Source organism: Bombina bombina, chromosome 2 (assembly GCF_027579735.1).
Source record: "Bombina bombina isolate aBomBom1 chromosome 2, aBomBom1.pri, whole genome shotgun sequence".
NCBI classification, from domain to species: domain Eukaryota; kingdom Metazoa; phylum Chordata; class Amphibia; order Anura; family Bombinatoridae; genus Bombina; species Bombina bombina.
Genome location: NC_069500.1, coordinates 719,778,906 through 719,796,917, shown reverse-complemented (window position 1 = coordinate 719,796,917; position 18,012 = coordinate 719,778,906). Strand labels below are relative to the sequence as shown.

Genomic DNA, 18,012 nt, shown 5'->3' with positions numbered 1-18,012 from the left:
CCAAATTTTTTCTTTTGTAATTCAGAAAGAGCATGCAATTTTAAGCAACTTTCTAATTTACTCCTATTATCAATTTTTCTTCGTTCTCTTGCTATCATTATTTGAAAAAGAAGGCATCTAAGCTTTTTTTTGTTTTCAGTACTCTGGACAGCACTTTTTTATTGGTGGATGAATTTATCCACCAATCAGCAAGGACAACCCAGGTTGTTCACCAAAAATGGGCCAGCATCTAAACTTACATTCTTGCATTTCAAATAAAGATACCAAGAGAATGAAGAAAATTTGATAATAGGAGTAAATTAGAAAGTTGCTTAAAATTTCATGCTCAATCTGAATCACAAAATAAAATTTTTGGGTACAGTGTCCCTTTAAATAGCGACTTCTCTTAGTCCATGCTCAATATTGTTTCCCAAACTACAAATGTGCATTATTTTTATTATTTTTATACAAAGTTGACAAGCGAGCTACAATTAATACACGCAAATAAGTGAAAATGCTCTATTTGATATATGTTTATTTCTGTCTGTTTTTATTAGATAAGTTAGATTTGCCCTTTTTTGTGTAAATCTGAAAACATATGTGCATCACATTATTCCTTTGTATTGAAATACATAACTAAGCCTGAATTCTATATATGCAAAGTCCTGACCGGAAATGACATATATGCATCATAATAATACTCTGCACCAGACTTAGCCTAACACGTCGAAATTGAACTCTATAAGAGAAAGTACGGCTCCATTAATTGGACCGGAAATAACCTCAGAGTTTACACAATACCGGAAGTAAAACTCCGGGGGCATTTCTTAACTGGAAATTACGTCACATCTTGCCGTTACCGGAAACAACATTCCGTGGGCAATCTCTTACAGTCTAGATAGTAGGATCCATTCTTTAGAATAAGTATTCAGTAGTCATTTCGGCTAGGTAGATCACTATAGTCAGATTCTGGCACAGTAAGTATGTTATACAATTGTGCTATACTTTACACAAACCGGAAGTGACATCATTGTCCATAACAACCGGAAGTTGGAATCCGATACTAACCCTGATACCAAATAAACTACACATATGAAACAGATACCATGTCCAGTACCTCTCTTATCTAAGCACATATAGACCAATTAGCTAGGACCAATATAGAAATAATATTGGAGAGAATGCCCATACTATGAATACAATGCCCATACCCACAATGCAGTTAACAGGAAGTGGGAGGAGCTTAAAGTTTTGGCGCAAAAAATCAACATGTTCATTGGCTACAATACCCTAATAATAATAATAATCATTTTGATTTTTTCGTCACTGAATTGCAATTCACATATTGGATTTTCCATAGACACATTTTTCTATTTTTAGATTGAGTCATTTCCCACGACAATTTTTTTGGATTTCACACTATTGAATATTTCTGGACACTAGACATTTGTATATTTTTTACTTTTTTGATATTTTTGATGTATTGTTGACCCTCATTACCCCAACCAGTGTATTCTCAGTCTGGCATCTGTGATTATTTGTTGCTTACTATCTGTTGCTGATATTTTGCACATTGTTTGTATGTATTGTTTTTACTCATTTATTCTCATGGATCCATGATTTACATTGTATGTTTTTAGACATTATTAATAAATTTTAGAATTTTAATATTTTAACAATTTTATTGAACCTATTTGCTATCCCCTTTTGCCTCCAGCTTGGTAGGCGCTTGGGGGGGTCCCCTTTATCACTTGAAGTGAGATCATGGTTGAAGACTTAAATAGTCAGGGAATGCCCCAGAGCAGATTGGAGAGTATGTATCTGCGAACCCATCTTGGTTAAACTTTAAGAGCACTAGATAGCTTAGTTTTCTTATTTCTTGGGGATTCCAGCGAGGTCAACCTAGGTTGTGTACAAATTGGAAGAGATGGATGGTGGGTGGTAGACTAGTGAAACTGTGCATTATGAAATACTATTAGAGAATTATAGTGAGGGCAAACAATGGTAAATAAGAACATGGGAAGGAGAGTTGGGGTCGTCCATCTCGTGCAAAGGTCATCATTTCTACTAAGAAAACAATCCATTGCATTAGTTTATTAGAATCCTACTATAAACTTATGTTGAAATGGTATTTTATTCCACTCAGATTATCTAAAATATCTCTGATATTCTTGTGTTGGAGACAGTGTGGAGAGACTGGTTCTGATCTGCGTATATGTTGGTCCTGCCCCAAATATTGTGCCACTTTAGCAAGAGATCTGCTTTGCAACTCTTTAGAAATTACAACTGCAGACACAACTGTGTTTGCCCTACTTCATGTTGGGACTGACAGACTGCCTAAATCACATAGGAAGGAATGTTGTGCCTGTGTGAGTGGTGCACACAGTCATCTGAAGATAATTTTCTAGATTTCTTTTGCCAGAAACAAAACGGTGTAGTGTGCACTACATCAGTGATTTTCAACCTTTTTTTTTGCCGTGGCACACTTTTTTACATTAAAAAATCCTGCGGCACACCACCATCCCAAAATTTTACAAAATCACACATTTTATTTATTTATTTATATATATATATATATATATATATACACACACACACATACACACTGTACTGTGCTGTCATGCCATGCCTCCTACAAACTATACATGACATATTGACATTCATTCACAAACAATCATAATGATTGTCTGTGAATGAATGTAAATGTCATGGTTGTAAATGATGCCTGATGAGCCTGTCACATACCTCCCAATATTTCAAAATTTGAAAGAGGGACACCCCCGCACTGTTGTCAGTCTGCCGTGGCACACCTGAGGATCTCTCACGGCACACTAGTGTGCCACGGCACACTGGTTGAAAAACACTGCACTACATAACACTTTCGGTAACTAGAATACATTTCAATAACGTTTATTGGTGCAGTTGTACAACTATGCTGCAAGCAAAGACATAACTCAAGATTTCTATATATGGTGATTTAAGATTGGTGATTTTTAAGTAACATAAAACCAGACACTGAGAAACTGGTATCACTTCATCAAGCCTATCTATCATATAAACAATTTTTAAATAGGGAATTAATTACAAGTGGTCTACAAATGGTTTACTGATGCCAATATTGAAATATCACACCTGTGTAAACTTGCCACCACACAAGCTCAAACTTCAAAGAGGGACAGTTCATGACTACGATAGACTTGAAGGATGCTTACCTACATTTGCCAATACACAAGGATCACTTCAAGTTCTTAAGATTTGCTTTTCTGGACCAGCACTTTGTGGCTCTTCCTTTTAGTATGGCTACTGCTCCAAGAGTCTTTACGAATGTTCTGGGGGCTCTGCTCGCGGTGGGGAGGTCCAGAGGTATTGCAGTAGCACCATACTTGGACGACATCCTGGTTCAGACTCCGTCCTGCAGGCTACCAGAAGACCATTCAAGAGCTCTTTTTCAATCTCATGGATGAAAGATAAATTTAGGAAAGAGTTCTCTGGTTCCCAGTACCAGTGTGGAATTCCTGGGCAAGATAATAGATTCCATATCCATGAGGATATTCCTTACAGACCAGAGACGTTGCAAAATTACTTCCAGTTGTCTTGCTGCCCAGACCACCTCAGGGCCATCTGTGGCCCGGTGTATGGATGTAACTGGGCTCATGGTGTCCAGCATAGACATCATTCCATTTGCCAGGTTCCATCTCAGACCTCTTCAGCTGTGCATGCTGAGGCAATGGAACAGCAACCACTCTGATCTATCTCAACAGATTTCTCTGGACAACAGGTCCACAGGGACGGTGGACTCGAGAGGAATCTCTTCTCCTGATCAACATTTTGGAACTTCGAGCGATATTCAACGCTCTGAAGGCTTGGCCTCCTCTGGGTTCTTCCCAGTTTATCAGATTCCAATCGGACAGCATTACCTTGGTGGCTTACATCAACCATCGGGGGGGGGGGACGAGGAGCTCCCTAGCAATGAGGGAAGTATCTTGTATTCTGGCGTGGGTGGAGGCCCACAGCTGTTCGCTGTCAGCAAACCACATTCCAGGTGTGGACAACCGGGAAGCGGACATCTTCAGCAGACAATCCTTTCATCCGGGGGAGTGGCCTCTCCAACCCGAAGTGTTTGCGGAGATTTGCCAAAGATGGGGGACGCCGGAGATAGATCTTATGGCGTCCCGACTCAATTCCAAGCTACCCAGATACGGGTTGCGGTCCAGGGATCCACAGGCAGAGCTGATAGATGCCTTAGCAGTGCCTTGGAGGTTCAAACTAGTTTACATTTTTCCACCGTTGCCACTTCTACCTCGGGTAGTGGCCCGCATCAAGCAGGAGCAAGCTTTGGCGATTCTAATTGCTTCATTGTGGCCACAAAGGATGTGGTTTGCGGACCTGGTGGGGATGTTCTCATCTCCTTCATGGAGGTTACCTTGTTGCAGAGATCTGCTGAAACAGGGTCCCTTTGTTCATCAGAATCTAGATTCTCTGAGGCTGACTGCGTGGAGATTGAACGCTTAGTCCTAGCCAGCCAAGGGAGGTTTTACTGAGAGTGTGATTGATACTCTCATTCAAGCTAGAAAGCCTGTCACTCGTCGCACCCATCATAAGGTGTGGAGGACCTACTTATTCTGGTGTGAAGAGCAGGGATTCCCCTGGCATAAGGTCAGGGTGTCCAGGATTCTTTCCCTTTCTTCAAGATGGTTTGGAGAAAGTACTTGGCACCTTGAAGGGACAGATTTCGGCTCTGTGTTATTACACAAGAGGCTCGCTGAGCTTCCTGATTTACAGGCTCTGTCTAGAATCAGGCCTGTGTTTAGACAGTCCGCTCCTCCTTGTAGTTTAAATCTGGTTCTTAAGGATTTGCAGAGGGCTCCATTTGAGCCCATGCATTCAGTTGACATTAAAGTTACTGTCGTGGAAGGTTCTTTTTCTACTGGCTATTGCTTCGGCACGCAGAGTCTGAGATGGCAGCCTCCTCCTTACCTAGTTTTTCATGCTGACAAGGCTGTTCTTCGCACTGGATTGGGTTTTCTTCCTAAGGTTGTGTCTGATCGCAACATCAATCAGGAGATTGTGGTTCCTTCCTTGTGTCCTAATCCTTCTTCGAAGGAACGATTACTTCATAATCTGGATATGGTTTAGGGCTTTGAAATTCTATCTTTAGGCCACAAAGGATTTTAGACAGACTTCGGCTTTGTTTGTTGTCTATTCTGGGAAGCGCAGAGGGCAGAAGGCTTCTTCCACTTCCCTATCTTTTTTGGTTGAGGAGCATTATTCGCTTAACATATGAAACAGCAGATCATAAGCCTCCTCAGAGGATTATGGCTCATTTAAATAGAGCTGTGGCTTCATCTTGGGCCTTCAAGAATGAGGTCTCTATGGAGCAGATTTGTAGGGTGGCTACCTGGTCCTCCTTACATACCTTTTCAAAGTTTTACAAATTTGATGTTTTTGCTTCGACTGATGCAGCTTTTGGGAGAAAGGTTTTGCAGGCTGTGATACCCTCAGAATAGGGTCCGCCTCTCTTTTACCCTCCCGTTTTCAGTGTCCTCTAGAGCTTGGGTATATGTTTCCCACAAGTAAGGAATGAAGCCGGGGACTCGCCTCATATTAAGATGGAAAACATAAATTATGCTTACCTGATCATTTCCTTTCCATCTGTATGAGGAGAGTCCAAGGCCCCCACCCGGTTTATCCGTTGGGCGGACCAACATTTTTTGTTCTTCTGGCACTATTTATACCCTGATGATATTTCTCCTACTGTTCCTTCTTCCCTCGGCAGAATGACTGGGGGAGGTATTTAAGCCTTTGGCTGGGGTGTCTTTGCCTCCTCCTGGTGGCCAGGTTCTGTATTCCCACAAGTAAGGAATGAAGCCGTGGACTCTCCTCATACAGATGGAGACGAAATTATCAGGTAAGCATAATTTATGTTTTCAGTTGAAATTCTAAGGACGCCAGTGACTAAACATAGGGGTAAGACACTTAGTTAAGCATGTCACACTGTCAGAATAAATGTGCAAAAATGGTACCTTTAGGGGTACAACAGCTTGTCACTGGGGCAGTACCCTCTAAGGTACACCCACTGTACCCTTTAACATGGGAACATATATGTACCCTTGCAAATTGTACCTTTCAAAAAAAAATATGTACCTTTGGCGACTAGATTGGACCTCAGTGCTATGGTACCATAATGTAACCTTAAAAATGGTGCACATTTGGCATTTTAAAGGGTACTGCCCATTGACAAGCCCTTTGTACCTCATGATGGCAAATGCGTACTCAAAACAGCATATTAAAAATGCCAAAATGCTTTTCCATCAAAATGTATTAAATAGCATTCATGTACTGTGCTCTTGCTCAGAAAGATAAGTATATAAGTATTTGTTTATCTTTAAATAACAATTATGTAAAAAAACAAACAAAACAAAAAAAGTACAGTAGCCACACTGAAGTTTGATGATTTAGAAAAGTGTAACCAGAGAGCAGGTCCTAAGACTCTGCCACTGGAATTCCTCTAAGAACCATGCAAGACCAAGGGGTCGATTTATCAAGCTGCGGCAGACAGGGGCACACATACGGCGGGCTGAATTCCACTGCCAGAATTCAGCAATGCACAAGAATGCAATTTTGTGCCCTTGTGCAATGCCACCCCCTGTCTGCGCACAGCCAATCACACGCAGGCAGGAGCTGTCAATCTCCCCGGTCAGACAAGACTGGGGAGATTGAAATTCACCACCTAAGAGGTGGTGAAAGGTTAGGGAAGCAGCTGACTGATGACCACTGCTTGTTAAATACGGACTGCAGGTTCTCTTGTGAGAACCTGCAGTCGTAGGCGGTCGAAGCCTGGCGTAAACCTTTGATAAATCAACCCCCAACTGTTCCAAAAGGAGCAACTCAAAATGCTTTATTTCACTCAGGACTAGACTCTAACAACAATACATTTAACATGGTGACACACTCCACATAAAATATAAACAGAGAAAACATATAGGCAACAACATAATACAATATAACTCTAATAAAAGGAAGGGGGATGCAGGGGAGGCATAAACGATAGAACTAACAACCATACATTTGAATTGTCACCCTATGCAAAATATATGCAAATAAGTCTTTTCCCCCAGTACACATTTTGGTGATGAATTATCTACCAATAGATGGTGCTGTGTTACACAATGTCCAGAAGCTTTCAACCAATAGATGGTGCTGTGTTACACAGTGTCTAGTAGCTTTCAACCAATAGATGGTTCTGTGCATATAACCAACAACCACTGAACATTAATTATTTGGCTGTACAAGATGCATGTTGAATTCATTTTGGGTAAATTCCCAGTTGTGTTTATTTATAATTATGATTACTGTGGAAACTCTATGTTGCCTAAGTATAAAATTACGTTTTACCATCTTGGGAAAAAGCAATGCTCAGGTGCTCAAATTATATGGACTTGCAGGGTTTAGCAGACCTGAACCACCCATCCCCCTAAACTTTTGTCACACAAGTGATTGTACCTTTTTTTTGGTGATTAAATGGTACAGACATCATGGACCATTTGACAGTTGGAAACATATTTGTACCTTATTGACCGCTAAATGGTACATATTAGTTCCTTAAAGGGACACTGAACACAATTTTTTTTCCTTTCATGATTCAGATAGAGCATTGGATTTTTTTATCAACTTTCTAATTTACCCCTATTAACAATTTTTCTTTGATCTCTTGCCATCTTTATTTTAAAAGCAGGAATGTAAATCTTAGCAGCCAGCCCATTTTTAGGTTCAGTACCATGGATAGCGCTTGCTTATTGGAGACTTACATTTACCCACCAATAAGCAAGCATAACCCAGGTTCTCAACCAAAAATGGGCCGGCTCCTATGCATCACATTCCTGTTTATTAAATAAAGATAGCAAGAGAACGAAGAAAAATTGATAATAGGAGTAAATTAGAAAGTTGCTTAAAATTACATGTTCTACCTGAATCATGAAAGAAAAAAATTGGGTTTAGTGTCCCTTTAACCCCTTAATGACAACTGACGTACCAGGTACGTCATGCATTAACAAGCAGTTAATGACAATGGACGTACCTGGTACGTCAGTTGTCAAACAGAGTGCTGGAATCGATCACAAATGCTTCCAGCAGCTCTGAGGGTATTGCAGTGATGCCTCGATATGGAGGCATCCTGCAATACCACTTTACAAGCCTCCGATGCAGAGAGAGCCACTCTGTGGCCCTCTCTGCACCGGTAGCGATAGTGCCAGTGTCCGCCGGGTGCACGATGCGCGTGCGCGTGCACGATGCGCGAGTGTGCACGTGAGCGTGCATGTGCGTGTGCACGGGGCGCGCGCGTGCACCCATTAGCCACACTGACACCAATGAATGAGGGCAGAAAGGGGAAAAAAAAGGCAATTTTTTTAAAAAAATATATAAAAGGATCTGGGAGGGGGTGGGAGTATTGTGGGGGGCTGCTACACTACAGAAATAGTTTTTTAAGTAAAAAATAAAATAAAAATACTTTTTGGGGGGGTTTTGGGGCCAAACTGGGTACTGGCAGACAGATGCCAGTACCCAAGATGGCGGTAATTAGGTAGGGGAGAGGGTTAGAGAGCTGGAGGGGGGATCAGGGAGGTTGGGGCTAAGGCAGGGGTCCATCACAGCTAAAATACTTTATTATTTTTATTTAAAAAAAAAAAAAAAACCTCTTTTATTTAGTACTGGCAGACTTTCTGCCAGTACTTAAGATGGCGGAAACAATTGTGGGGTGGGGGAGGGAAGAGAGCTGTTTGGGAGGGATCAGGGGGTGGGATGTGTCAGGTGGGAGGCTGATCTCTAAAATTAACCCTGCAAGCTCCTTACAAGCTACCTAATTTAATCCCTTCACTGCTGGGCATAATTAACGTGTGGTGCGCAGCAGCATTTAGCGGCCTTCTAATTACCAAAAAGCAACGCCAAAGCCATATAAGTCTGCTATTTCTGAACAAAGGGGATCCCAGAGAAGCTTTTACAACAATTTCTGCCATAATTGCACAAGCTGTTTGTAGATAATTTCAGTGAGAAACCTAAAATTGTGAAAAATGTTAAGTTTTTTTTTTATTTGCTCGCATTTGGCGGTGAAATGGTGGCATAAAATATACCAAAATGGGCCTAGATCAATACTTGGGGTTGTCTACTACACTACACTAAAGCTAAAATTAACCCTACAAGCTCCCTAATTAACCCCTTCACTCCTGGGCATAAAACACGTGTGGTGCGCAGCGGCATTTAGCGGCCTTCTAATTACCAAAAAGCAACCCCAAAGCCATATAAGTCTGCTATTTCTGAAAAAAGGGGATCCCAGAAAAGCATTTACAACCATTTGTGCCATAATTGCAGAAGCTGTTTGTAAATAATTTCAGTGGGAAACCTAAAGTTTGTGACAAATTTTGTGAAAAAGTGAACTTTTTTTTTTTTTTTATCGCATTTGGCGGTGAAATGGTGGCATGAAATATACCAAAATGGGCCTAGATCAATACTTTGGGTTGTCTTCTAAAAAAAAATATATACATGTCAAGGGATATTCAGGTATTCCTGACAGATATCAGGGTTCCAATGTAACTAGCGCTAATTTTGAAAAAAAAAAAGTGGTTTGGAAATAGCGAAGTGCTACTTGTATTTATTGCCCCATAACTTGCAAAAAAAGCAAAGAACGTGTAAACATTGGGTATTTCTAAACTCAGGACAAAATTTATAAACTATTTAGCATGGGTGTTTTTTGGTGATTGTAGATGTGTAACAGATTTTGGGGGTCAAAGTTAGAAAAAGTGTGTTTTTTTCCATTTTTTAGTAAATTATAAGACATGATGAAAATAATGGTATCTTTAGAAAGTCCATTTAATGGTGAGAAAAACGGTATATAATATGTGTGGGTACAGTAAATGAGTAAGAGGAAAATTACAGCTAAACACAAACACTGCAGAAATGTAAAAATAGCCATTGTCATTAAGGGTAAGAAAATTGAAAAATGGTCCGGTCATTAAGGGGTTAAGGTGTAATTATGACCCGTTGAGGGTACAAACACAGAAGTTGTATCCTAAGATAAAAAACAGTAGATGGGTCTGGACTAATACCTCGAATAACTCAAGGCCAACTCCAATGTATACTGTGATCCCTCAAACACAGTTAGAAACTATTAGATAAACAAGAAAAGATAGGAGTGGCGCACTAGGCTGAGTTATATAAAAATGTGCAAGTATCCAATATACTGAAAGATAAAATAAACGTAGTATTACTTAAAAAGATGTCATTTCTTAAAAGAGGTCATAAATATCACTGAAAATAATGAACCAGTAATTATATCAGAATACCATAAAATCTATTATATAAAATAGTTAAATAATAGTGCTAAAAAATTCTAATTGTAAGAAAGACAGCTGTGGGCTTGTGAAAGACTAGATGGTGATTTAATATCATCCAGCAAAGTCTGTTTCCTTAGAGTAAGTCTGTGCAAAAGTCTGTTTGATTCAGTTTAGCAAACAATTGTGGTGAATGGAAAAAAAGTTATCTGCAGTCCAGGTATATAATTCGGATAGCCAAATGTCACTTTGTAAGTATCCTATAATTAATCCTAATTGTTCCTATGGAAGTTGAGTAGCCCTTGGGTTAGGCTGATAAGTTCCTAAAACCTAACGAGTGCTGACCGGTCAGTCAAGAAAATGTTCCAGTATTAAAGTGGGAGAACTTGCACGTACCTAACAGACTTGGTAGCTGTAAGCGGCTCCGGTGCTGTGTAAATGCTTTCCCTGGACAATCAGCTGCGGGCACTACACGCCGAGTATCGGTTCACTCCTAAGCGTGGCTTCAGCGTCTTCACTGTCAGCGTGTACGTGTTCTTCGTCACCTGACTCAAGTGACCAATCCGGATCCTGGAAAAACGTACCAAATTCGAAAAGTTCACTGATATTCTCAGACAATCCAATTGCGGGTGATTCATAGATTGTAAGTCATTCTACGCGTTTCAGCACTGCGTGCCTTTATCAAGATGACTTACAGGTGGTCTAGTACTTTCTTTTATAGGCTCGAATCTTGTAACACCTTTTTAACTCTATAATGTCCATTGTAACATACTCTATTTGAGCAGCAGTACTAAATTTCTATTAGTGGTATTTGCTTGGCGTATAATAAATTCCAAAAGGTGTTTAAATTTAAAAATAGTGTAATCTGTCAAATATATATGAGTGATATTCAAACAAATTTTATATATAGTCTAAAATGTCTTAGTATTACCAATAAAGAAATTTTATTTATTTATTAAAAATTAAATTTTATTTATTTTGTAAATAAATAAAAAAAACTCGCTGGATTTTTTAACAAACTTTTTTACTTGGCAAAATTAGTGACGTTTCGGGGACAGTGTATCCCCTTCCTCAGACAGAGAGACTGAGGAAGGGGATACACTGTCCCCGAAACGTCACTAATTTTGCCAAGTAAAAAAGTTTGTTAAAAAATCCAGCGAGTGCAAGGTCTTTTTCTGACGTTATATTTAATTCCACTAGCACCCTGGTTGCTGCAAGTAAGTGAGAGTGCACATCTTTGCTAAACGTGTGTATATATATATATATATATATATATATATATATATATATATATATATATATATATATATATATATATATATATATATATATATATATATATATAGATGTTTTTAGAGGTGCATATATGGATATATTTTTTGTGTATATATGTATTTTTAATACATGTCTTTTATATATATTACTTATGTGACTTTCTGTGCAATACCCGTGTGCTTATATATATTTTTTAATTGAACTTCCCCTTAATCAAGATATGAATGTATCAACCCCATGAATAAGTATATAGACATGAAAAAGAGTCCTTTATTGGTAATACTAAGACATTTTATACTATATATAAAATTTGTTTGAATATCACTCATATATATTTGACAGATTACACTATTTTTAAATTTAAATTTAAACACCTTTTGGAATTTATTATACGCCAAGCAAATACCACTAATAGAAATTTAGTACTGCTGCTCAAATAGAGTATGTTACAATGGACATTATAGAGTTAAAAAGGTGTTACAAGATTCGAGCCTATAAAAGAAAGTACTAGACCACCTGTAAGTCATCTTGATAAAGGCACGCAGTGCTGAAACGCGTAGAATGACTTACAACCTATGAATCACCCGCAATTGGATTGTCTGAGAATATCAGTGAAGTTTTCGAATTTGGTACGTTTTCCAGAATCCGGATTGGTCACTTGAGTCAGGTGACGAAGAACACGTACACGCTGAGTGAAGACGCTGAAGCCACGCTTAGGAGTGAACCGATACTCGGCGTGTAGTGCCCGCAGCTGATTGTCCAGGGAAAGCATTTACACAGCACCGGAGCCGCTTACAGCTACCAAGTCTGTTAGGTACGTGCAAGTTCTCCCACTTTAATACTGGAACATTTTCTTGACTGACCGGTCAGCACTCGTTAGGTTTTAGGAACTTATCAGCCTAACCCAAGGGCTACTGAACTTCCATAGGAACAATTAGGATTAATTATAGGATACAGGTGGCCCTCGTTTTACAACGGTTCAATTTACACCGTTTCAGAATAACAACCTTTTTTTCCAGTCATGTGACTGCTATTGAAAAGCATTGAGAAGTAGTGCATTTAATAAAATAGCCAATAGGTGGAGCTGTCCGCTTGTGTTGCAGCAAAGCCAAGCAAGCTGAAATGTATCAGTTTAACCAGACCTGAGCTATTGAGCAGATTTCAAAGGAACAAGATCTTCCTGTCTATAACTCAGTCCATATTGGAATGCATAGAAAGAACTGTGAAAGAAAAATGCAAGTGAAGTCTGTGTTGTGTGATAATTTTATTAGGTTTATAATGCTGTTTAGCAAATGTTTTTGTTCATTTAACTTAGTTTAATTATATATTCTGTGTTGTGTGATTGTTTTATTAGGTTTATAATGCTGTCTAGCATTTAAAGTCTTAATTTCAAAGCTTTTAAAATAATGTATTGGGTGTTACTTATGACAATTTTGAGAGGGGCCTGGAATCTATCTACCTCACTTCCCTTTGACTTACATTATAAACTGGATTTTAATTTACAACGGTTTCGATTTACAACCATTCCATCTGGAACCCAACCCCGGCGTAAACTGAGGGCTACCTGTACTTACAAAGTGACATTTGGCTATCCGAATTATATACCTGGACTGCAGATAACTTTTTTTCCATTCACCACAATTGTTTGCTAAACTGAATCAAACAGACTTTTGCACAGACTTACTCTAAGGAAACAGACTTTGCTGGATGATATTAAAGGGCCACTGTAAGTAAATATTTTCTATGCCTGTTACTAACTAACTACCCCAAATACGCTTTTTATCAATAGCATTTCATTAACATATCGCTACCGTATATCAGAAATCTTGTCTGCAAATGTAATTGTTTTCCAAACCCACTCCATGGGTATCCTTTGCTCTGTACCAATCCGTTTACAATACCTAGGTTTCAAAATGGCGCTTTAAACACAAAGTTATTGGTTTAAGTATTTTGAACATGCAGTGCTGAAAAAAGTGGGCAGGATAACGTGACATCATCGGCGAATAAAAGATATAAAACTTTTAGAACGTTATGAAACTTTGTTTTGGAGAAAATATAGGTCAGTAGGTTTTAATTAATGTTTATTAACTTTAATATGTTAGTTGTTTAGCTTAAAAATTATAACAGAAAGTAATCCTTTAAATCACCATCTAGTCTTTCACAAGCCCACAGCTGTCTTTCTTACAATTAGAATTATAACCTGCATAACTTGGTTTTAGTAATACCTTATATGAGTGATAAGTTTTATTACATGTGGCCACATCTTGTTCTATTTTTGAATGAATATATATCTATTTTTTTTTCATATTTTACTTGATTGAATGCATTTGCTTTTTTGTGTTTGAATAAATACTTTAACTGAACCCTATTTATTATTTATAATTTTTTAGCACTATTATTTAACTATTTTATATAATAGATTTTATGGTATTCTGATATAATTACTGGTTCATTATTTTCAGTGATATTTATGACCTCTTTTAAGAAATGACATCTTTTTAAGTAATACTACGTTTATTTTATCTTTCAGTATAATGGATACTTGCACATTTTAATATAACTCAGCCTAGTGCGCCACTCCTATCTTTTCTTGTTTATCTAGAAGTTGTATCCTAAGTGTTCATAAATGGACCCCATCCGTACCATTTTTTCCTGACAGTGCATAAGAAAAAAAAAACAACAAAAATCATAATTCTATTTATTTTCTTTATTGCTATTGACTGTATTCCATACAGGGAGCAGAAACGTTTGTTAGCCCAAGAAGGGCCAGATTACAAGTGGAGTGCTAAATATCGCTTTCTAGAAAGCGATATTTGCGCTTCACTTTGTAATACCAGCACACGCTAATGTGTGCTGGTATTACAAGTTTGGTGCAATGCAAACGTGACCTTGCCTTCAAAATTGCATGGAAACATTGCGCTTATGAGAGCACACTTGCATAGGCTCCTATGGGATCCTCGTTCTGATGCCAGCAGGGACATCATCAGAACCTTGTGCAGCATTTATAAATATATATCTATATACACATACTAACACATAAATATATATGTATATTAGCATATACATATATATTTACTGGGAACACACAGTTTCCATAGGCCGCAATGTAAAAGCATTTTTCAGTGATTTTTTTTTTCCTAACACCAAACTCCCGCCAACTTTAAAGTCCCAAAACTGCCTAGTACAGTTCTTTTTTTATTATAATTAAAAAATAAATTTAAAAAAAAGCTAGATTTTTGTCTTAAAATAAAAAACTATAATGTCCTCTATTTTGAGGGCATTTGGGGCACTTTTAGAAAATTAATGAGACATCTAATGGCTGGTTAATTATCACACTCCCCCAAACTGGCAAATTGCGATAAGTTAGCGCTCTACTTGTAATCTATTCCTAAATTTTAGCTTTATACAGGTCCACTTTATAATGGCAGGGACACAAATTACTTCTACACTCTGGAGAATATTTTTTGCTATATTTTAAAAATAGTTTAAAGGAAAAGTAAAGACCTTGTAATTACAAGATATTTATGTTGTATTGCTAAAGAATAATATATCAGCCAAGTCTAAACATTTTATAAAAAAATAACATTTAATTTAGAGCAACTGTATTTCAATAGCCAAACTCCACTCACCATTTGCCTTACTTGGAGGAGCCGATTTGGACTTTAGTCCACAGACAACAAGCCTAGTCACTGTCATAAAGTTAGTATAGCATGTATTGTTTTGCGGTTATAAGTTAAAGCCGATTAGAGAATGATATGTAGCAGAGTTAGCCTTGATAACTCAGCAGGTGCATTTCAAGTTTTGACAATTAGAAAATTAACAATTTTCAGAATTAAATTACATAAAAATGGGGACACATAAATTATAAATGTATATTGCAAAGTAGCTTTATTACATAATATTAAAATAGTTTGTCCCGTTAAAGGGATGTGAAATACAGATTTAAAATATCAATTTAAATAGAGCATAGAATTTGATAACTTACAAATTGACTTGGTTTGCTTTATTGAAAATACCCCTATATAGGTTCATGAGAGTGTAAATGTTTGTAACAATGATTTTTTTAACTATACTGTGCATTGTTTAGCATTACAGACCTGCAATGTTTACAACAATGTATAACAGTGTTGCAAATATTTTTTTCTAATACTGCTGCTATAAAACACTCATGACACACCTGTGAAAGTAACATGGCTCTATTCTGGGCAAAAATTATTGATAGATATACACACACGTCTTGTTTTGACAAAAAACATTAGAAATATAACAATATAGAAGAATGAAGGTCCTTACCTTCTTGTGCTGGGCCTCCTGCTGTATAAGAGTCACTGGATGCCCACGGTGAGTACCCAGCAGAGGGCATAAAGTGCACACACATACTCTGCAGACCACGCAGTAAAGTTCCACCGCCCGTTCCGTGTGCTCCCTGCATCGGCGCCTTGCGCTCCTCATTTCTCGCATCCTTTTGGCTTCATCGCTGGCTGCATCGCACACTCTGTGCCCGGACAGACCCCCCTCCTGACCACCATCATCTTCCAACATGTGTGACTGGAAATGCTCTGGGCAGTACGACTCACCACAGGTCAAGCAGCTCCACCGCGCAGAACAGGGGGAACGTGGCGTGCACACATCACACAGCGCTGGCTGCTGCTGGGGAGACGCGGGGCGGTGACACCCAACTCGCGAAGTGCATGAAGGGCACGGGCGGTCACAGGTAGAAATCTGCTGCCAGAAACTCTCCAGACAGCCGAGGCAGAAGCGGTGTCCGCAGGAGACCATAAGCACTGGCACTGGGCATCCTGCTCCGCACAGCCCGCATTGTGCAGCAGGACCAGAAGTAGTAGGCACCGCACTAGGCAACATCTGAGAGAAGGATCCGGTCTGGGAGTTCCCGCCTGATCGCTCTGTCCTCTCCATAACACAGATTTTATTTTTCAATACTAATACTTTTTACTTGCTCTTCCTGTATTTAGTTCCTTTTTCGCCGTTCTATGCCTTTATAGCAATATCTCAAATTAGTCAATGCTGTACCTGCTGTATTTTTGTGTTTTCTGAATTATCATTTCCTAAAGCCTCCAATATAATCCTCAGACGTTTTTATATCTTCTTGCTTTCACCAATGTCTATAATTATCTCAGACTGAAGTCCTTACAACTCCTGGAAACGAAACTCCCGTTACAGTCCCCATGTGACTGGTGGTTGTTCCGTGAGAGCAAATAGGTGTGTTAATTATACAGTAGCAGTAATATGATGTTGCACATGTTGTAATCTCAGTATTTCCTTGACTGTGATTATATTGGCTATTGTTAGGTTTTGATTGCATTTTCTATGTAATTTAATGGGTTTAAATATTAAAAAATAAAATAAAGTTACACAGGTTGCTACTATTGTTTAAAAGCTAATCATTTATACCCAAATCTTCATAGGAATAACTAGTGTAAATGTCAATATTTGTGATCTTCATTTGCTTGGTTATGTCCACTAGTCAATTGGAGCACACAGTTTGATAATATTCTAAAGAGAACATATTTGTCAAACTTAGAGGGAATATTGGTTTCTTACTGGGTGCAGCCTTTTTACATTGACCAATGAGGCTCATATAGGCCAAAATATAAATCTCAAACAGGCTGTACAAGTCTGGCATTTATATAATTACTATTAGGCCTTTGTAACAGGACTGTCCTGTTGTTTGAGATCTGTGAAGTTCTATAAGAAATGCACAAGTGAGCTAATAGTACAGCACATTTGCATTGCTCCCAGTTCTTTCTTGTAGTCAGTCACATATATTATTACCCAGGCCCTTCTCAGCCTCCAACTCTTTGATCCCAATATGAAACTTCTACCTAATTCTGCCAAAAAGCCAAATCTGAATATATCTCAAAGGAGTGATCTATCTGACCAGCATCGATTCCTATATAAAACTATTGTTAAAGTGAATGTCAATTTAGATGAATCAGTGCCCGGTTTTTGATAATCCTATTAAAAACAAGGGCACTTTAATTCATCAAAATTTACATTTCACCCGTTTTCTTCAAATACGTACCTTTTAATCCTGACAGCCGCTGCAGCGCTTCCTCCGCCCATCGCAAGCCCTCTTCGCGGGTCCAAAATGACGAATCTGGCTTCCTCCAATCACGGCGTTGCCTTAGGCCAAGATTCCCCCGTGGGGGATGCCGTGATTGGAGGATGCCGGATTCCTCATTTCTGACTAATGAAGAGGCTTCCGACGGCCGGGTTAATCGCTGGAGCAGCTGTGAAGATTAAAAGGTAAATATGTTGAAGAAAACGAGTGAAATGTAAATTTTGATGAATTAAAGTGCCCTTGTTTTTAATAGGATTATTAAAAACCGGGCACCAATTTATCTACATTGACATTCACTTTAAAGGGACATTTTAATGTAAACTTAAAGTGCCCTATTTCCTTAGATCATTTTAT

General features: G+C 38.5%; 1 protein-coding gene across 1 annotated transcript in view; it reads right to left on the bottom strand.

Moving 5' to 3' along the window:
* Nucleotides 1–16,763, bottom strand: part of TRIM14 (tripartite motif containing 14) — a 307,177-nt gene extending 290,414 nt beyond the window's left edge. Inside the window, exon 1 of the mRNA XM_053700018.1 lies at nucleotides 15,870–16,763. Coding sequence (XP_053555993.1) covers nucleotides 15,870–16,493 — 624 coding nt within the window. The 5' untranslated portion in view covers nucleotides 16,494–16,763. The remainder of the gene's footprint in view (nucleotides 1–15,869) is intronic.
* Between the last annotated feature and the right edge of the window lie 1,249 nt (nucleotides 16,764–18,012).